The sequence below is a fragment of the Littorina saxatilis genome, linkage group LG3 (genome assembly GCF_037325665.1).
Source record: "Littorina saxatilis isolate snail1 linkage group LG3, US_GU_Lsax_2.0, whole genome shotgun sequence".
Lineage (NCBI taxonomy): Eukaryota > Metazoa > Mollusca > Gastropoda > Littorinimorpha > Littorinidae > Littorina > Littorina saxatilis.
In genome coordinates this window covers 72,458,326-72,481,003 of record NC_090247.1, presented here as the reverse complement: position 1 = coordinate 72,481,003, position 22,678 = coordinate 72,458,326, and the positions used below count along the sequence as shown (strand labels likewise).

The following is a 22,678-nucleotide window of genomic DNA, read 5'->3' as shown; positions in this document are numbered from 1 at the left end:
ACACTTGTCCACACAACATCTCTCTCTCTCTCTCTCTCTCTCTCTCTCTCTCTCTCTCTCTCTCTCTCTCTCTCTCTCTCTCTCTCTCTCTCTCTCTCTCTCTCTCTCTCACTCACTCCCTAGTCTGTCTTTCTCTGCATCCACTTTCTTTCTCTTTCTCTTAAAAAAAAATTAAAAACAATTGTCCATGATCTGTTTACTGTCCATTGAGTGTGAAGCTGAGAGAAAGAGTGAGACTGAAGGAAAACAATAATAACTTAATAAGAATTAAAATGATTATAAAAAAAAAATATAAAAAAACTTCCGATATAAAAAAAATAAAAAAAAACGCACGCACATGTGTGATTAACAATGTCTGATCTCCTAAAAGAAGGAAAAAAGAAAAGAAAAAAAAGAAAAAAAAAAGAAAAAAAAGAGAAGAGAGAAGAGAGAAAAAAAAAGAAAAGAAAAAAAAAACATTTGTTGCATGCACAGCATTATAGCAGGTTCCTGGTGCAATCATTTAAACCATCGTTGTGCCCGTAGATTATATTTAGCTACATTAGAGATGCAATGTGTTTCTGGATTGATGTTTTATACGTGAGGCTTAAATGCTTTTCATCTCGTTGTCCTGATTTGTTACTGTCCTGAAATGACGTATTGCCTTACTTATTTCTTATAAGCTGTCGAAAAACGATGCGATTTTTCACCTATTGTCGGTCTTAATTTGTTGTGTTATTTTCATGGCATCATTGACCCAAATGGGGTTGGCGTTTACTAGGTACTATAGCCTATGCTCAGTGATTGACCCAAAGTGAGGGGTGGGCCTTTGCTCAATACTGTGCGCTTACTAGGTGAGTATATGCACACAAAAAAACACAACAATGGTATACAAGATACGACCAGTAACACCGGTCATTGTCTGATTATTTTCCGAAAAAGGAAAATCTTATCGCACATCACTATTGCAATAACATATCTGTCAAACATGGAGGCCTATTTAGTGTTTCAAAGTAGAAACAATGACGTAGGAAGGTGTGGGCAAAAGAAATGTCATTGCTGAACAGATATTTCAGTTGTTGATGCTGTTTCTGTTGCTGCTCATTATATTGACGATGATAACGAGGATCAATTAAATCATTGATAAAGCATAACCCTGATTATCATCGCATCATTTGTCTTTCTCCTTTACGAGCATTCCTTTTGACGGTGTGCACGTACCATAACCAACCACATCGCCATGTCCCTCTGCAAACTCTTCACTCTCTATCAACCGCATTGTGTCGACATTGTCACTCAAAATACATTCACTGTATAACAGCCCTGGAAAGCAGACCGAGTTCTCTGCATTCCTGTCAGAACATTCTGGAAGAAGTCTGTCTGCTGAGGTTTTGCTAATTGAAGGATCGGAATCTGGAAGAAGTCTCTCTGATTCTGATCTTGGAGGATCGGAGCTCCCTGAGGCCCAGGGTTGAAGGTCAGCGTTGGCCATGACGTCAAACATCACAACGGCCAGGATGTCCAGTACTCCCGATACCAGGAACAGCTGCTGCCAGTCTCCTATTGCCTGGAGACGACGAACGAATGTCTTTTTACTCAACCGAAATCCATTAAACTGACAAGAACTGAGAACCACTGGAATGAGATTCAATGTTGAAAACTGAACAGAAAGCACACGTGAAAGACAGACAAGAGGAGAATAACTGGTATTGTGCAACCGGAAAAGTGGTTAAGGGCTGAAGTTTTACGACTGGATACATAAATAAATAAAGTCGCATAAAGCTATATCAATACATTTAGTCAATCTGGGGGCCCTACATAAATGTACTACATTTATTTCACCAAGAATAGTAAATCATTTATAGGCGGCCGAAACCCTCGAGAAAGCGCTGACACATTGTCTTGGAAAAAACAAGCCAAATGAACCAAATGTGCATTATTTTCTTCATTTTAAGCACGTTTTGAATCCAAACACAACATTAACAGCTATTGTGTTTTCAGCGTAGCAATAGGGTCCGATATTTAGACGAGACAAGTATAATGCCGACGAGTCGAAGACGAGTCGCATTATACTTGTTCGAGTCTAAATATCGGACCCTATTGCTACGCTGAAAACACAATAGCGATTATATAGCTGTTCTGACCTTGATTTGTTGTTCCAAACTTACAAAATGACAGTTTTTGCGTCGATGCGTTGATCTCACGGTTTGATAGCAGACGCCGTTTCTTATGTGCATTAGTTTTGCGCAGGCGCCACACTGACTTTGGAAAAAAACCTCGATTTGACAACACAGCTATTAAACAGCTTTTTATAAGTTCATTCGTATGCAACAAAAAGAAGTTTGAGTTTTTTTAATTTTGAACAAGACTACTTATGAAGAAGACCAAAACACAACATCAACGGAAAACTAGAAACAACTGAAGAACTAGGATGCAACAAGGGTAGGAGAAGAGAACAGCTAATCCGTACAACGCGAGCAGACGGCAGCGAAGTTTTTATTTTGAATGAATGGCATTTATACTTGTCTCGTCATGAAGCGAATTTTTCAACCTCAGTTATAAACGACTACATGAATGTTAGTGCCATGGGTCGATCATCAATACTTCAGAGGGGAAGTGGGGTATTCAGTGTTAAGTTACGAGGTAAGAAAAACCGAATGCGAAAGTTTGTCTCAGTCGGCAACTGAGCTCACACAGGCACACAAAAACGGCTGTTCCGTTTTACCCCCCTGTTTGAACTACATCTTTCGACTTTGGGCATTTTGTGGTGTTTAGGGACAGAAAATAGTTGGTTTAGTCCTGTTTCATCGAGAAGTTAGCAGAAAAGGGTATGCTATCGACATTTGTAAAGCTGAAAAACATTTCCGAGAAGAATTTCAAGTTGTCAGTGTATGCTGTTGTCGATTGAAACATCGTGTGGTACAGATGGGTAAACCGGAACCATGCGTCTTTGTTATTGCCAATATGCTTTTGGATATTGGCAAAAATGGCCGACTTCCGTAGCATTATGCTTTGATGATCGGAAAAGATATGTGTGAGACCATCCAATCACAGTCCCCGAATTCCCCCACGTGTCCATCAGAATAGCTATATGTAGAGGTTACAACATGAGTGGTTTTTTATATGGCTTGTATTTCAGTCAAGACCCAGCGGATGAATATCAAGGGAGTCCCTTTGATATTCCCGCTGGGTCTTGACTGAAATACAAGCCATATAAAAAATCACGAGTGTTGTGACCTGTATATCCCATGAAGATCTAAAAGACAAAGTGTGACGGAAACATCAAGCTTTAGTTGTCTGTTCAGATGAGGCACCTCTGCACATACCTTATTCTAAAGGCACGTCTGTTGATCTATGTCAAGTCGGTGCATAATGGTGGCTTGGTTGTCCCCGTCAGTTGAAAGCCTCTTACACGGATTTGACTGAATACCTAGTGGTTACTCACGCATCTCCTGAGTTCTTGGACACCTTCATCGTCTATAGGGCCTACTGCACCGCAGAAGAGCTAGAAATACTCGCAAAATGCATCAAACAGCTTGTCCAGAGAACACTCGTAGTCGATGATGTACCGATAAGGGCGTGTGTACCGGGCACGCTGTAACTTCACATGAGCATAGTCTGAACATAGCAGTGCTGGACGGACGGACTGGGTTTTTAACGATTGCTAGTTTGACTTTTGTTTTAGTTGAGAGCACGAGCACACACACTCAAACACATACGGCTTGTCATGTTGATCACAAGAGAGAAATAGAACAGCGAATAGAAGGAAACATAACAGATTACGTCCCCTTAATATGACGCGATGGACGACAGATGTCATGAAATCTATGACGCTACGATGATAGTCTCGGCAGGTCGAGACTAAAACTCAGCTATAACACTGAACGACTCTCGCGCAAGTTCTCAAAAGCGTGGTTACCCCTTGCACATCCGGTCTATAGGTACATGTGCATTTTGGAATGTCAAGGACGACAGAAAGTAGAGCCAGCTATGATGTATTTCGTGCACCCTTATTTATCCTCTATTGTATGTGTTATAAGAGTGCAATAGTTGCATCATAGATGTAACAAGAGAACAATGGAAATACAAGAAATATACCTAGAGTACATTTACAGAGACAAAGAAGGGAGGTCATGGGATATATATCCCATGACCTCCCTTCTTTGTCTCTGTTACTTCAGTATGGGTATATATGTTGTATTTTTATAGCTCAATAAATACATCATGGACTCCAAAAAATATATGATAGTGCAGATTCCGATTTGGGCAAAGAACTACTTTCCTCCCGACCTTTGACCTCGCGCCGAACAATGTGACACATTTGTATGAAGTTCCAAAATCGTATTGCACGGCTCAGAAAACCATATCAGTTGCACGCAAAAATGAATCTCAGAACTGATCTGATGTATGAGATGCAATAAGCAAACGTTTCTTTCATTATGAAAGCAATGCAGGTCGAAAAAAACGAACATTCAACTTACAAGATAACCAGATGCTAGCGAACCAAAACAAAAACACGAGTACCCTCCCTTGCATCGTTAGCAGACGACTTTTGAGAATCTGTCGGTAGTGTGTTTTGGTGTGCGTCTTCAGTTTCTCTGGCAGTGTCGGTGTGGGAACTGACAGAAGCTAGGGAGCACAGATAATAGAAGCCCTGTCACATAGACTAATCACACAATCAATACACATTTGGCTCATGTTTTAAGTGACAGTTACGAGTTTGTTAGTCAAACTCAAAGCAACAACACTGTCACTGGTGACATGCGCAGCGAGACCGAGAAGCGTCCTTTACCTGGCACGGTTGGGCTTCGCTATCAAACATCGATCTGTTTCACGTGTTTTGCGAGCAAGTCTACTCTTTTGCCTGGCTCTGCAGTAAGTCCACATTGGCGATGAAGGTATCCAAGAACTTAACATGTGTGTATTTTTCCGTAATCCAGTCATATTCCTTCAAAATGCAATCAATCGGCGGTGACAGACGTGTCGGTCGCGTTTTCCTCACACCCATACCAGTTTAAGTTCATCCATGCAAACACACTCGCAAAACAGTTTATCACGTAGATACATTTCAAATAGGGAGCAAATGGTTAAATCTAAACCTACATATTTGTTTCCTAAAATTTGCTTCTCTGTCAATAAGCCTAATTACACACGTTCGAGAAAAACAACGTGGAATCGATTCTGAATCGAGTAAGCCAAATGGGTCCCAAACCCGTTTTGCCCGTTCTGCCGACCTGAAACGCAAAACAAAAGAATTGTGCGCTTCAACTAAATTAATTTCTATACGACTTCATTACTTTCTTGCAACTTATGAACCTTTACTTAAAGCTTTTAAATGGTCTGAAAGTAGTGTTACCGCGTACTTATCGATGCACTCATTCGTTTTATTTTTTCAGCGACGGTCACTTAGTTTAAGGTTGCAAAAGGGCTAAGTCTCGCTGGCAACACTGTTTTACCCTGCACAGATCGCAACAGTGCCGCTAGTAGTCTACACTTTGTGTTTGATGGTAGAATGGGATATACAGATTACAACACTCGTGGTTTTTTATATGGCTTGTATTTCAGTCAAGACCCAGCGGGAATATCAATCGAGAGCCACTCGCCAGAGGCTCGTGTCTCCCGATGATATTCATCCGCTGGGTCTTGACTGAAATACAAGCCATATAAAAAACCACGAGTGTTGTAACCTATACATATTATTGTATTAAGGAAAAAATAAATGATACATTGCCAATATTTTTAATTCTGGAAGAGAAAATTCTATTAGAATCACAAATGTAATTAACAAACTACTCATTTAAATTTTAAGCTTCCCAGCTGAAATGCAATCTCGTAGTCCAGATTGAGTCAAAGATCGTTTCACCAAAGTTTAAATTAATTTGATTAACAAAAATGCTGTCGCCACGGTACCGCCTCAATTTTTGTGAAAAGCCAGTCATAAAAAAATGGTAAAAACACGTCTGGGGATATTATCTTGAAAAACGCACACGCAAAGTTACATAAACATCTGGAGGGTAGTTTTCTAGGAATCGCTGCGACCGCACACACATACATACACCACCACCCTCATTCCGATTCCCAGTTTATCTGAAAACATTTGGTCAAAACTTGAGAAAAAAATCAGTTTTGTGAAGTTGTCTCGCGTATTTACAATCATTGCACAAAACCCTATGTGTTAAATTGGTTTTAATCTATTGACTGACCAAACATGGTCATTTTACACAGGTGGTCACTATGAAAACGTGAATTGTATGTAGAAAAAATATCGTCGGAGATACTTTGGGATTGTCGTTGTAGGCATGAGGTTCTGGGGAGGCGGTCTCCAGGGCTGATTCGACTGTAACTTACTTTGCTTTTCCCGCTCACGAAGGAAGCCGTAAGAGTACTGACAAAGGAGCCTATTGCTCCCATAGACACAAAGCCAGCGATGACACCGGCAAACTGCGGGGCAAGGTCTGCTGGGAGGGGGTGGTAACCTGTACAAACACAGACGCAGATTGTCACAAAGAGAGAAAGACACGTAGGTTACACACCTCCAAGTCCTGGATAACTTGGATATATTCCCTAGTGATCATTATCGGGTATTCCCGAGTCTTTGGCTATCCCCACCCGGAAATGGGTCCAAGAGAAAATGTCAAAGTTGTCCAGGTCAGGGTGTATAACCTATGTATCGCTTTTTGTGGTGTTGTTTTTGTTATCAAATATAAAAAAACAGTTTCTGACAAAACCGTCTGTTGCATGTTTTCCACTAACCAAAATATTACGCTGGCAAAAAAATTGAGGATACATTAATGCAAGAAGCTGGTTCCAGTTTGTCCATTATAACTAAGACTTTAGTCAAAAATAAACAACAAAATGTAAAGCAATGTATCTCTTGTAATGCTTATATTTGTGATATGATCGTGTACTTTCGTTGAAATTTTATAATATTGTCCTCTTTACTTCTTCTAATGACCTGGGAAAAATTGGTCAGATCGAGGCTCCTTGCTGAAAAATTAACATACCTTCACCAGTATATAGAAGACCGCTCTTACCCTTAGTAAAAGCTGAAAAAAATGTGGTGGTTCAACCAGAAAGAATGTGCCTTTCAACTATACAATCAAAATCTACCTGATTCAGCCAAACCACCGACGGTGACGCCAACAGTGATGAGACTGACAGCCGCACGCCAATCACTTGTGAAGAACAGTCCGATGAGACACAGGCCTTCCGTCAGTTTACCTGTCAATGACATGAGAAACATGGGTGCGTATATACAGTTATACAACACAATACCAATGTTATGTTAAAACAGTTAAAAGGGAACACGTTTTGCATGTCATTGGAAAGAACAATCAAATATGTATCCAAAACAGTCAGCTTTGTTCATCTATCGTGTCTAATAGTGACATGATGGCATGCTTGTACGGGAATGGATGGTCTTTCCAGTCATATTACTGAGTTTTCCTTTTACAATAAGCGGTCTCATGACGTCAGCATTGACTGTATAGATTAAAACAAAAATCATGGCAAATATATACTGAGAATGAAGCCGAAAAAAGTTGTTTTTTTGTTGTTGTTTTTTTTGCCTCAGTTGCATGCAGTCCGCTTCAAGCTGAAAAATAAATGAAAAGAATGAAACCCTAAGTTTTTTTGTGGTTTTTTTCCCTTTTTTTTCTTCTTTCTTTCTTTCTCTCTACAGCTGAGCGTCCTTCTTCATTGGCGTTTTATAAATTTATCAATTGTGTGTGGTTTTCTACAATGGACAAAATCTTGCATCTTTAATGTTGGTTATTGTTTTACATATGTCTGTGTTTGGGTTGACTTAGGTGTTGTTTGTGGCGGTGTCATAATGGAGTTAACATAGTAACAATCACAATAAATAAGAGGAAAAGCAAATTGTAAGCGTGCTAAAGTTTTCTTAGTAACAGTTCTCTTTTCATACAAGTGGTGTTTAGTGTAACAATGTAAGTTCCGCCTTTACCCCGGTGCCGTTCTCCTTTTAGCGAAACGAAAGAAAGAGGGGGCGGTGAGGGAAGCCAGAAAAGAAGTACATATGATACACTATTCTACGTTTCGTATTTGTTTCTCTTTGTCAAACATTATTATAATATCAGTGGGAGTTCCGTATCTATATTTGCTTATGCACATCTTTCCTATCAAAATCAAGTGATTTATATATTTGCATTTTATTGAGTCAGCACCATTAATATAACCACACAAAATATGTTCTACTCCAAAGACTATTCTTATTTTATATTTCTCATAAATAATTTGTTCAACGTACATGTATCTCCATAGCACTTTTTACATTTAGTCAAGTTATGACTAAATGTTTTAACATCGAGGGGGGAATCGAGACGAGGGTCGTGGTGTATGTGTGTGTATGTGTGTGTGTGTGTGTGTGTGTGTGTGTGTGTGTGTGTGTGTGTGTGTGTGTGTGTGTGTGTGTGTGTGTGCGTGCGTGTAGAGCGATTCAGACCAAACTACTGGACCGATCTTTATGAAATTTGACATGAAAGTTCCTGGGTATGATATCCCCATACGCTTTTTTCATTTTTTTGATAAATGTCTTTGATGACGTCATATCCGGCTTTTCGTGAAAGTTGAGGCGGCACTGTCACGCCCTCATTTTTCAACCAAATTGGTTGAAATTTTGGTCAAGTATTGTTCGACAAAGCCCGGACTTCGGTATTGCATTTCAGCGTGGTGGCTTAAAAATTAATTAATGACTTTGGTCATTAAAAATCGGAAAATTGTAAAAAAAATATTTCTTTTATAAAACGATCCAAATTTACGTTCATCTTATTCTCCATCATTTGCTGATTCCAAAAACATATAAATATGTTATATTTGGATTAAAACCAAGCTCTGAAAATTAAATATATAAAAATTATTATCAAAATTAAATTGTCGAAATCAATTTAAAAACACTTTAATCTTATTCCTTGTCGGTTCCTGATTCCAAAAACATATAGATATGATATGTTTGGATTAAAAACACGCTCAGAAAGTTAAAACGAAGAGAGGTACAGAAAAGCGTGCTATCGTTCTCAGCGCAACGAATACCCCGCTCTTCTTGTCAATTTCACTGCCTTTGCCGTGAGCGGTGGACTGACGATGTTACGAGTATACGGTCTTGCTGCGTTGCATTGCGTTTAGTTTCATTCTGTGAGTTCGACAGCTACTTGACTAAATGTTGTATTTTCGCCTTACGCGACTTGTATTTTCTTACAATTAACAAAAAAATGTTCAACGTAATCTATTTCGGTTGGACAGAAGGGGCATCTCACACTATCTCGTATTCCAATTTTATACAGAAGAACATTTTGTTGGATAAATCGTGTGTAATATTTTCCAGTGCAGCTCTCTTAATCTGGATTCTTGGGTTACACTTTTGGCCAGGTTCCAATGTGACTGGTCGACATTAATGCCAAACATATCACGCCAGAAGTTGATAGATCTCGGGGTAGTGTACTTTTCTTCAACAATATATTCACGGAATTGCCTGGCACTTTTAATACTCGTTTTATTGAAAAGTAGATTGTTTTGTCTATTCAATACAGGTTGGTTAGGATCATAATTGCTTTTCTTAATATATTCAGATACTGCTGATCGAACTACAATATATTCCAAGTAGAGGCCAGGTGAAGCGTAAACACTTGCTTGGATAGCGGGATAGGACTTGATACCGTGATTACCTAACATGTCTCCTACATACGTAATGCCTGGCCGGGCCCAGTTCTCATAATACAGAACGTTATTTTGATAACTTATACTTGGATTGTTCCATAAGCAGTTGTCTTGCACGCAGTCGTTCTGAGAAATTGTATTATGTTCTAACCATGTTCGAGCAACAGCTGTCCAAAATATTGATTTTATTCTTCCAATTCCCTTAAACTTAGACGGTCGAATAGCTGTAGTAAAGCAGGCAAAGCCACAACCGAACCCTTCAAAATATTTGTTTGGGATCCATGTCCATTTGCATGAAAGGTTGCCAGATGAGAGTTTGCTTAACCATTGACATAAGAAGGAGTTTTGTATCGTTTTGACGTCTATCATATCAATACCACCCTTTTCGGTACTGCTATTTAAAACAACTCTTTTTACTTTTTTAAATGCTTTTTTATTAGTCTTTTTTCCTCCACAAAAAAACGATATAATATTGTGTTTATTTCCTGCAGCACTTTGTCAGGGATACAAATAGATTGCATTAAATAAACTAACTGCGAGAGCAGAAAAGTTTTGATAATGCAATTTTTTTTCCAGGAATGCCCAGGTTCCTTTTTTCCCAAGTGAAGATGCTTTGCTTAATTTTATCAATTTTACTTGACCAGTTTAGTTCAATTTCGGATGCGCTTTTCTCGCTGTTAAAGTTTACTCCTAATATTTTAATCTGCCGAACACATTTTACCTCAAAATTAAAATTGATATTTTTACTTGATCCAATTCCCATTGCTTCAGACTTTAGCTTATTCAAGCACAAGCCTGACACCTCCGAAAATACGTCTATAATCTGTAGAACCATTGTAACGTCATCCGCGTCTTTCAAAAACAAAGTGATATCATCGGCGTATAATAGAATTTTTAAAATATTTCTACAAGTTACATTAAGGCCTTTTACTTCATTGCTCTGCCTAAATCGTATAGCCAGAAATTCCAGACCAATGATAAATGCCATCGGTGAGAACGGACATTCTTGTCTAATGCCACATTTTACATCAAAGTTTTCCGACAGCCACCCATTGTACACAATACAACTTCTGGTTTCATTAAACAACACATTTACCCATTGTATAAAATCTGTTCCAAAGCCAAATTTACGAAATGCACAAATCATATATTTTTTGGATATACTGTCGAATGCCTTTTGAAAATCCAAGGCTAATAAAATCCCAGGTTTCCTATTAATTCTGCAATATTCAATCACATCGTCTATAGTTCTTATAGTGGATGAGACATGCCTTCCTTTCATATAACCGACCTGGTCCTCATTGACCACTTTATTTATTACTTTGCTCAGTCGATTTGCAAGAGACTTGGCTAAAATTTTGTAATCAGTGTTTGTCAGTGAGATGGGTCGCCAGTTTGTAAGTTTGTTTTTTTGGCAGATCTTTTCCCTTATGCAATAAGGTTAATACTGCTGCCCTTTGGGTGTAGGACAAAGAACCATGATCAAAAGAGTAATTCAAGGATTGCACAATTACATCCTTCAGTTTACACCAAAATATTTTAACAAATTCAGTAGTCAGACCATCCAGACCGGGCGAAGACCGGTTTTTCATCATCCTAAGAGCATTGGAGGCTTCTTCAATGGTAATTATACCTTCACATTGTTGCATTTCGTCTTCACTTAATTTAGGAAGTTCGCACTCGCCAAGGAAGTTATCAACATTGTTAGATACAACCGAATCAGGTATGTTTATTTCACGGCTATAGAGGTTTGCATAGTATTCTTTTTGTGTTCTTAAAATTTCAAATTGGTCATGTATCTTGTCTCCATTCTCCAATTCAATATTCGGAAATAGTTTTGCATTTGCCCGTACTTTTTCTAGATTGAGGAAAAACTTGGTGTTCTTTTCCCCCTCCTCAATCCATTTAATTCGAGATCTCGTTTGTGCGCTCTTCAATCGCTCTTGTTCATGAATTTCAAGGTGAATTTTAAGTTCTTCACGTTTTCTTAGTAAAGTGACGTTATCAGGTTCCCTAGCAAGATCGGATTCACAAGATTCAAGTTTGTTGTACGTGTCAATCTGCTTATTTTTATTGAAAACTGCACGTTGCTTACTGAATCGGATCGTTTCCTCGTTTATTTTTATTTTTAATAATTCCCATTTTTGTTCAGGGTTCTCCTGCTTATTTTCATCATGGCAAATATATACTGAGAATGAAGCCGAAAAAAGGTTATAGAAAAACTGCTGAAAAGGATCACAGCTAGAATTGTTTTTCCTTATTTGTAAGGTTACTATGTTTCTGCTAGGCTATTTGTAAGGTTACTATGTTTCTGCTAGGCCATTTATTTGCTGCACTTCCTTTTTTTGCGTTGACAATTGTTGTTGTTATTCTGAGAGAAAAAAAGTCCCGCCCTTCCGGACTCCCTCCAAGAACGGATCAAAGCAACAGTTCGCAACATTAACGAAAAATCAGTGCTTTTTTCACCAAGGGTTAGATATTTTCACTACAGAGTTGCCATAGCAATGGCACGTCTCTTTCCAAATTTCAGTCGAATTGGCCCACTATAAGAGACTAAAAGTGCACTGGACAGACAGATGGACACAGGCCTTGTATGATATAAATTGATAACCTTGCACTTGATGATAGGTATTCGGTGAGAGGTGTAACATTCCTACCCGTTGTGAAGAGAAGTTTCCTTGTGAAAGTGAGAGGAAGGCCAGACTTGAGAAGACGATCAGAGAGAACCCCGCCAAGCACACACATAATGCTCAGACCGACATGTGGGAGTGTCGTCAATAGTCCGATCTAAGTATGGACAAAAAAGAACATGATTAGGATTAAGATCGACCCGGGGGATTGTCGTCACTTCGTCCAGTGGCCTAGTGGATAAGACATCGGCCTCCTAAACGGAAGGTCGTGAGCTCAAACGCCGCGGGCGCCTGGTTGGTTAAGGGTGGAGATTTTTTTTAATCTCCCAGGTCAACTAATGTGCGCCTTGCTAGTGACTTAACCCCCTGCGTGTGTACACGCAAGCACAAGACCAAGTGCGCACAAAAAAAGATCCTGTAATCCATGTCAGAGTTCGGTGGGTTATAGAAACACGAAAATACCCAGCATGCTTCCCCCGAAAGCGGCGTATGGCTGCCTAAATGGCGGGGTAAAAACGGTCATACACGTACAAGTTGTGGGAGTTTCAGCCCATGAACGAACAAACAAATACATCGGACAACTGATGACAATCCTCGTCGGTCTCAAAGCTGAACATCCGTCTCCAGGAGTAACTTTCTCGTGCTGGACACGCTAAATTTAGCTCTGTCACCTTCTACTGTACGAGTAACAAGGCTTGTTCTCCTAGAGACGGATGTTCGGCTTTAAGACTGACGTGGATTGTCATCAGTCGTTCGATCTAAGTGTGCCCCAAAGGACATGATTCTGATTCAGATGGCTGTGAGGGGTCATATTCAGTTGTCTGATCTAAGTGCAGAGAAACATAACAATACGAATACGAATACGAATACTTTATTATCTCATACAGAGAAATTTCAGTGTGGTGCACATTAAAAGACAAAACAAATAATAAGACAACAGATAAAAATACCATACGAAGCATACTACACTCGCGCACGCATATGTACACTAACAGGAATAGTAACATGATTCCAAATAGGTTAAAAGTTTAACGCTAAAAACTATCATTATCACAGGACTAGATATGTCATTGAACAATATTTATCACAGGACTAGTCATTCGAGGGTTATCACATTCATTCATCACAGAAATCAGTGCATATGTTCACCGGTACACATACTAGTTTTAATTAACTTAGGTATTTAAAAAGCCAATTGACTTTGGAATAAAACTGTTCTTAGTTCTGAGCGTGCGGAATCTGGGAGTGCGGAGGCGACGTCCTGAGGGCAGGACCTCAAAGTGGTGAGCGAGCACATGATTGATACTAAGACCGACGAGAGGGATTGTCGTCAGCATTTTACCAAAACTCAACAGCCTGGCTGCTCTCTGTGCTAAGTGAGAATTGTGTGCTCAGTTAAGTTGGCGGATTGAAATTTGTGTCTGTCAAAACCTTATTCAAAACATTACACTCAATCTACATATACAAGCAGCAAGGCTCTCGAGTTTTGATTTATGTTAAAGAGGACGGATGCTCGTATCCCATGTAAAAAGTCTTGTCAGATCTGTGGAGATTCATAACACAGTTAACAAGGGAAGGAATCTATAAATACCAACATTTTTTCCGAAATATTACTCACATCAGCAATGTTGATGTTGAAGGAGTCCAAAAAGTACTGAGGCTGTTGGACTACCAGCATGGCGTAGACATATGAATGAACGAAAAATCCCGTGAACACCGACCACACCGATGATGACGTCACAATATGGCGCCATGGAATGCTGCGCTGCTAAACCCAGGAATCAAACAGAAACAAATTGTTTGGAGGACGTTTCTCGTGAACAAGTCCGGTGTGTAGTCTTTGTGAAAAAGGGCAAACGTAGATACAATATGAAAAACGCCAATCAAAAAATACGAAATACTCCAGATGAAACGTCTCAATATAAAGTCAAATGTCTTCTTAAATTACCAGCTATACAAAATTCAAACCCGATCCGATTTTCCTGAATTGGAATGTGAAGCATTTTTGTCTCTTTTGTGTAAATGTCTTGTTGTTCCTTAACTTAGTTTGATATGGCTAATATGGTACCACAATAGGTTTGTATCAAGAATCCATGGCAAAGACACCATACTGAAAAGTGTAACAAGTCCACTAATACGTACGACTTCAACGCATATGTGGCTGAATTCAGTTTTAAATAATTCTTAATTACTTCTTCTTTTTCGTCTTCTTCTTCTTCTTCTTCTTCTTCTTCTGCGTTCATAGACTGCAACTTCTACTAACAGTGGGCTTTTACGTTTATTTTTTTCTTCACAAGTTAAGCAATCATGTTCCTTTTTCGGATGCATGCTGGGTATTTTCGTGTTTCTGCTGCCCCACTCAACTCTGACATTGATCAAATGATCTGTTCTCACACTGCGTGTTCGTCTGTCTGTGTGAATAATTATGTGTTTGCATAGATCTGCGTGTTGTCCTACCACTTTCGCCGAGCTTAGCTGCACATCAGCCCCGTGTTTACGGTGAAAGTCGAGCTGTGCCTTGGACAGGGAGGGGTGGGCCTCCGGTGTGTCGTAGATCATGACTGCCCACACCACGCTCCACACCATTCCTAGGGCGCCTGGAAGTAATAATGGGAGCCTGTGGAAGTGCTTGGTTTGGCTGAATTACTAAACTGTGCAAACAAATATACCGAAACGTTTTGTGCCTCAAGAAAAAACAAGTCATACCAGTGTCTACGCCATAAAAAACAAAACCGTTTGACTATGCTATCTGTCAATTTGTTTCGATTGAAGGTGTGTTTTCGCTCGTGACATGTAACAGCCGCTAAAAAGTAGGCCCAAAAATTGACCCAACAAAACGTAACTTTGCTTTTAAAATATCGACAATAATTAGAATAGTCACATGCACTGACTGTTACATACTAAAAGAAATTCTCATTAATTATCTTTGAAGAAAAGGTTTATTTTGCACAGCTTTATTGCGTATTTAGGCGTCAACAAAATCAGAGTTTTCGGTTTTCCATCTGGTTCTTTTATTTTCCTCCCAACCCCAGAACTTTTGTTTAACTTTTCAATATATACTATACCCGTCATAAAAAAACTAGACAGATGCGTTTGATGGCAGATCTTTCTGATGAGGCCGTTTATTGTTAAACCAATTATATGACTGAAAAGGCCATTCATTCTCCTACCTTATTCAGAAAACAGATTGGGTTTACATAAGGTGGTGTCTATACAGTGGAACCTACAATACAGACACCCCCAAAATCAAATTCGCAAAATCAAGGTTCCCGCGTTAAAATTGACAAAAAATCAGAACTGCTAAAACAAAACATGTTCCGCACGTCAGTAGAAAGAACAATCAAATCAGAACCATCCCCCTCTCCCACAACGAACTGTTGTCTCAAGGGACCGAACTCAACTGAACATCGTTCGCACTGCTGACTTGCAACAAAAGAAGAATCCAGGCATTTGAGACCAAGTGCCTGAGATAAGTGCTACGCATATCATACAGGAAGCACAAGACCAATGACTTGGTACGAAGCTTGGTCAAGCGCATCGTGGGTCTGCAAGAACCTCTGCTGGTAAGTTGGTGTGGTTTGGTCGCGTCACGAGGCATGCGACCCTCTCCAAAACCATTCCATAGGGCACCGTCGTCGGAGGACGCAGACACGGGAGACAATGACATAGCGCATCCGACAACGTCAAAGAATGGATACAGATGAACTGTCCTTACCTTCTGTTGACATCCCCAAATGGAACAGCCTGGAGAAGAGTTTCCGCCCTCACGTCCCCGCGTCGACCGTATCAGTCAGCTAGGGAACTGATGGTGATGATGATGGTGATGATGACAACGAGAACGAGGACGATCACGACGACGATGATGATGATAATGACGATGATGAGGATGATGATGTACGTATGCACTAAACCATAGGTTTATGATTGTGTAAGTTAGTATTTTCCTTCATTGCCTCTGTCGACGCCCGTTTTTAACCGCTTGCTTCCCTTTATATAACGAACCGGCCATAGGGCGTCATCGTCCTGAACGAAATCTTCAAAATCTCCAAAACAGTTTGGAATTCTGGGTAAGGAAATCCTTTCATGAAATGACATCAGCGCCTTTCGGCGATTGGTCAATGCATTTCTGAGCTGGTCTGCCAACATAATATCGGTCACACTTGAAATTAAATGCGGGAGCATAGGGTCAGTAATCAACTTAACTTACCTCGAACATTGAGGTCGTCAGAGCGTACATTACACAACTACGAAACTCGGAAACCTACGAGTCGATACTGACACCCATGCTCGAGAACTCACGTGTGATATTCGAAGTTAATATTTCTCTTTTTTTCCCATAACACAGTAAGCCGGTTTAGCTCAATCGGTAGAGCGCCCGACAGAAAAGTCGTTCGATTGGCGGTCACTGGTTCGAAGAACACTTTTCAACTGTCCTTTGAATGTTCATTTTTTACATTTAATCAAGTTTTGACAAAATGTTTTAACATAGAGGGGGAATCGAGACTAGACGAGGGTCGTGGTGTATGTGTGTGTGTGTGTGTGTGTGTGTGTGTGTGTGTGTGTGTGTGTGTGTGTGTGTGTGTGTGTGTGTGTGTAAAGCGATTCAGAGTAAACTACAAGACCGATCTTGAGGAAATTTTACATGAGAGTTCCTGGGTATGATATCCCCAGACATTTGTTTTCATTTTTTCGATATATGTCTTTGATGACGTCATATCCGGCTTTTTGTAAAAGTTGAGGCGGCACTGTCACACCCTCATTTTTCAATCAAATTGATTGATATTTTTGTAAAGCAATCTTCGACAAAGGCCGGACTTCGGTATTGCATTTCAGCTTGGTGGCTTAAAAATTGATTAATGACTTTGGTCATTAAAAATCTGAAAATTGAAATTAATTTTTTTTTTACATATAAAACGATCCAAATTTACGTTCATCTTATTTTACATCATTTCCTGATTTTAAAAACATATAAATATGTTTTATTTGGATTAAAAACAATCTCTGCAAACTAAAAATGTAAAAATTATGATCAAAATTAAATTTTTGAAATCGATTTAAAAACAATTTCATCTTATTCCTTGTCAGTTCCTGATTCCAAAAACATATAGATATGATATGTTTGGATTAAAAACACGCTCAGAAAGTTAAAACGAAGAGAGGCACAGAAAAGCGAGCTATGCAGCACAGCGAAACCACTACCGCGCTAAACAGGCTCGTCAGTGTCACTCCGTTTTGCACAAGCGGCGGACTACAGTCATTGTGAAAACATGCAGTGCATTCAGTTTCATTCTGTGAGTTCCACAGCTTGACTAAATGTAGTAATTTCGCCTTACGCGACTTGTTCTTTATTTTCTTCATTTTAATTCATTCCAAAGGTTTTGAGTGATATATTAAAGATCACATTAATTTTATTCAAGGGTTGCATAATTATCGAGTACTTCCAGTGAACGATTTCCCAGAATTACCCATTCTTTTTTTAGTAACATCGGTTTTGATTGTATCACCGCGTGTCGACTGCATGTGAAGGTCGTTCACGACTTTTAATTGGTTTGTTTGTTTGTTTGCTTAACGCCCAGCCGACCACGAAGGGCCATATCAGGGCGGTGCTGCTTTGACATATAACGTGCGCCACACACAAGACAGAAGTCGCAGCACAGGCTTCATGTCTCACCCAGTCACATTATTCTGACACCGGACCAACCAGTCCCAGCACTAACCCCATAATGCCAGACGCCAGGCGGAGCAGCCACTAGATTGCCAATTTTAAAGTCTTAGGTATGACCCGGGGGTTCGAACCCACGACCTCCCGATCACGGGGCGGACGCCTTACCACTAGGCCAACCGTGCCGGTCTTTTAATTGGTGTACTTCATCGAAATACAAAAAATAAAAACCTACCGTAAATGTAAAGAGTTGCGTTCCAGTTGACATAGCACATAGTGGCGGCTGTCATGAGTGCTGCTACTGCTGGAGCACTGTAAGCACCTGCCCAATATTGTCATAACAGTCACATTCAATCTAGAGTCCATAATACTTGTATACACATGTGGAGAAAAGTGCAGTGCACATACATTTTTTCTTGGTATCTCTTATTTTCCCCATAAAAACCTTGTAAGTGTACGAGAGGAGATACAGTACGGATAGCCCGTGTCTTGAGCAGAGAAAGTAGGTCATTTTAAGCTGACCACTTTTGTGCAGCCGGATCGGAGTTTTACTCTATTCCTTAGCAAAACTCCGGTACCGAGCGAGTTAATTACTTTCACATGTGTTGCTGAGGCGAGCTTGGCTGGCCCTGGGAATGATTTAGTCGCGCTTTCCTGTAAAGTACTAGACTGTTGTCGCTTCATTTTGAAGCATGGGAGCGCTCGCTTACCCCATGCCTGAGTTATCTTTCTTATTCTTGTCGTTATTATTCAACTCGATGAAGATGTGTCTTCATGGCGATGAACATGCTTAATAATAACTATTATTTTGCAGTTGCGGTTCATGCAGTTGGTTAATTTATGTAAAGCATTTTCCTATGCAAGGCTTAGGCCCAAGGGAAGATGTTGGTTACTTCCCTTGACATTAGCTGTTGTGGAGTTGTTTAACTCACTGTAGATTCTCTTTCAGAGAATGCTGTGTCTGCAGGATTTCGGCTAACTTGTTACTTGTCTATATTTGTCATGATTATTTTGACAAATGATACATTCATTGGTTTATGCTTTGTATTATGTCATGTGTGACTTAGAAGGCATGTTGTTTATAATTGTATTTACTTTTCTTTTTAGTGCCTTCTTCTTTACACTGCTTTCTGGTTTACACCAGATATTCTGGTCTTTCTGGATTTTATTATTATTTTTTGAGTTCTCTTTCATACACACATAGAAATTCATATCATGGTTTGTAATCAGTAACAAGAATGTTGTTTTCATTGTTTTCTCTCTCTCTCTCTCTCTCTCTCTCTCTCTCTCTCTCTCTCTCTCTCTCTCTCTCTCTCTCTCTCTCTCTCTCTCTCTCTCTCTCTCTCTCTCTCTCTCTCCACTCATACACATTCAACTCCCACACCCTCACTCACACACATGAATATATACTTACACAATTTCACATTTCCAGAGCTAAATCTTGTAAACCCATTTTCTCAAAAACTATTGGGTGGATTGAAATTAAAGTACATGTATGTGTGATGGGTTCTTTATTTTCAACTTTGCCATACAATTTGAGGTACACCATCGCCTGGTTTCATGGGCTTGAAAAACAAACAGGAATGCTACAGACCAAAAATGGTTTTACCTGAAAGAAGCGCGCAGTGCCAGTGGCGAAGCCACAAACCTGAGCCTGCGAAGCAGGCGAGCCCACTAGAGGGGTCCGGGGGCATGCCCCCCCGGAATTTTTTTCAAAAAACGGTTGAAATCTGTGCAATCTGGTGCATTCTGGGCATCATTTTCAGGGCTGTAATAGTGTTGTGATCTTGTTAAAAATCCCATTTTAGCCTCCCCCCACCACCATTCAACACACCTCCAAACTGGTGAAAACAACACTACTGTGCGCTGGCTTCATTGAGACCGGCGCCCGGTCGCGTTGCGCGATATTCACACGGATCGTTTTTGCGGAAATGTTTCAACTTCACCGGAATAAATTTGACTTTACCGGATTTTGAAATCGGATTTCCGGCAATTACCGGAAAAGTAGCATGCCTGACAAAATCCCCAACGAACATGACTTTGATCGTCTTTGACATGAGGATCAAGTGACCCAAACTGGCACGTCTCCCCGCCATTGTTTCTGAATTTAACCCATTGTTGATATTAAAGTTTACAGGCGCTAAAATAAATCCAAGCTTAATGCAAAGAAGCGACAATTAGAATCTATGCCAAGCGTGTCCACGTTGCTGGGATGAAAAACACATTTCTAGTTTCGGTTTTGGCTACACGCAGACTGCTCGATCTCGAGCCAGTCGAGGTCACACTGAGCGAGTGACAGCCGGACGTGGCAATGTCGACAATGTCAATGATCTCACTCAAACTCAAAGATCTTGAACAAATTTCAAGATCTTTGCCTACATTCAGAACGGTCATAGAGCAACATAGATCAACATATCTTGATATTTCGTCTTCGGAAAGACCGACCCGTAGCCTGACCTTTCCACCAAGGAAGGCATTCTCGCCGCCTGCTTTGGTCTGGCTTGAATCCACAAAATATAACAGAAGTTCGATGACAGTACTGCTGCACGCCAGTTTTGATCTTCGAATTCGAATTTGACTGAATGAACTCAAAACTTTTGCACGAAGCCCTTCCATTGGATGAAGTTTGGCAGACTTGAGCAATTTGCCTTCTGATTGGATCTCTTTTTTGTGTGATTGGTTCTCTTAAAGGGAAGCAATCGCTGTCAAAATCATATTTCTGAATGTGTTGTTGCTTCCCTTCAATCGGGATTGGCTCCTTGACGAATAGAGGATCATAGAGTGATACAGCTGTGAAAAATGTACGTTGAAAATAAAATGCTTTGCAATAATGCCCATCACGATCACGAAAACAAATGACGACCACGATCACGAGACTTGATTTTTTTGTCATCACGGATCACGGGCAAAGTCCCATCACGATCACAGAAATGGAAATTTCGGCAATCACGGTCACAGAAAGGTCAAAAAACGCCAATCACGATCACGAATGTAAACCCTTTGGGGCCCTCCACGTAGAACTTAATGGTATAATACCCTTTGACCCTCCAAATCACGTACGAGATGCTCTCTGAAGAGGTATAAATACGTAACTGTTTTCTTCCAAAGAGGTAAAAAAAACAAAACGTACGAGCCAAACGCTGAAAGCCTTACAAGCAACAGCACGCAGGCCGCCTGCTCTACTGAGACCACTAAAGTACACGACGTGTTCGTGCCACTCCTCTGTCGACACTGACACGCCGTGAAGCAGAGGTTGCCTCCCTTGTCCTCAAACTGCGCGATATCTTTAAACTGATCATCTCGATGGCACTGTTCGCTTTAGCCTATCCGGTGCTGTCGCCTGCTCAAAAAAATGCCTCGCAAAACGAAAGAACCAAAAAATGACATTTCATGGATACACCGATTGTCACTCATACCCTGTGAAAAAATCTGGAAGGGGTATAAAAACCCTTTACTTTTTTCCTGAAAGGGTATGAATACCCTTGACTTTTGGGGTTGTGTGGAACCCTGTTACATACACTAAATGTATTCACAAATACTAACAAAATGTTAACAACTCACTCTACATGGCCTAAACACACTCTCACACAGTTACTAATCAAATACAATAAAGACTTAAATCAACGATGGTGGACGCAAACGCACAAACACACAGTTGCCAGCACAACACATCCTGAAGCTTCAGACAGTGAGTTGTTGACATTTTGTTAGTATTTGTGAATAAATTTAGCGTATGTAATTTGTGTTTGCCTAGGTCTGCACCTAGCATGGATGGTGGCACGTTTGCGTGAGCTTGTGTGCGTGACAAGCTGTAACTGTTTGAGGGAACAGGTTCCACTATAGTAATACTGTATTGCAAATCTGTTTTCATAAGTCCTCATAAGTCCCCATAAGTCCCCACTGTCTGAACAGTGCCAGGCAGGTTGCTGATGTTGGGTTACGTGTCAAAGCGTTATGCTAGTTGGTTGGTTGTTGGTTTTGGGTTACGTGTCAAAGCGTTATGCTAGTTGGTTGGTTGTTGGTTTTGGGTTACGTGTCAAAGCGTTATGCTAGTTCGTTGGTTGTTGGTTTTGGGTTACGTGTCAAAGCGTTATGCTAGTTGGTTGGTTGTTGGTTTTGGGTTACGTGTCAAAGCGTTATGCTAGTTCGTTGGTTGTTGGTTTGGGGTTACGTGTCAAAGCGTTATGCTAGTTGGTTGGTTGTTGGTTTTGGGTTACGTGTCAAAGCGTTATGCTAGTTGGTTGGTTGTTGGTTTGGGTTACGTGTCAAAGCGTTATGCTAGTTCGTTAGTTGTTGGTTTGGGGTTACGTGTCAAAGCGTTATGCTAGTTCGTTGGTTGTTGGTTTGGGGTTACGTGTCAAAGCGTTATGCTAGTTGGTTGGTTGTTGGTTTGTCAACCAACCAAGTAACCTCTTTGGCACAAAGCAGAACTCTGCTGTTATCTTGTGTACAAGCCCCTTGTGTCTCTGGTGGTCGTCATTATGGTGTACGTGAGAAGTAATTTCCCCCCACAACATGTTTACAAATTGTATGTTTGACCTATGCTGGACATAAGCTTCATGTACAACACTTGTTTCAAAGTAATTGTAAATATTTTAATGTATGTGCAGTTGGAAAATGTGTCTGCTGCATATGTATGGTTGGGAAGACGTTGTAGCATGCCCTCTTAATCAGTAAAAGAATAAAGTTATATATCCCATGACCTTCCTTCTTTGTCTCTGTTATTCTAGTGACC

At 40.2% G+C, this 22,678-nt stretch overlaps 1 protein-coding gene across 1 annotated transcript in view; it reads right to left on the bottom strand.

Moving 5' to 3' along the window:
• Positions 1–438: 438 nt before the first annotated feature.
• LOC138963205 (vesicular glutamate transporter 2.2-like) overlaps positions 439–22,678 on the bottom strand; it is a 24,439-nt gene continuing 2,199 nt past the window's right edge. The window contains exons 4-10 of the mRNA XM_070335254.1: positions 18,179–18,265; positions 14,739–14,878; positions 13,900–14,049; positions 12,309–12,438; positions 7,090–7,200; positions 6,328–6,455; positions 439–1,546 (exon numbers count right to left, since the gene is read on the bottom strand). Of these exons, the coding sequence (XP_070191355.1) occupies positions 1,151–1,546; positions 6,328–6,455; positions 7,090–7,200; positions 12,309–12,438; positions 13,900–14,049; positions 14,739–14,878; positions 18,179–18,265 (1,142 nt within the window). The 3' untranslated portion in view covers positions 439–1,150. The remainder of the gene's footprint in view (positions 1,547–6,327; positions 6,456–7,089; positions 7,201–12,308; positions 12,439–13,899; positions 14,050–14,738; positions 14,879–18,178; positions 18,266–22,678) is intronic.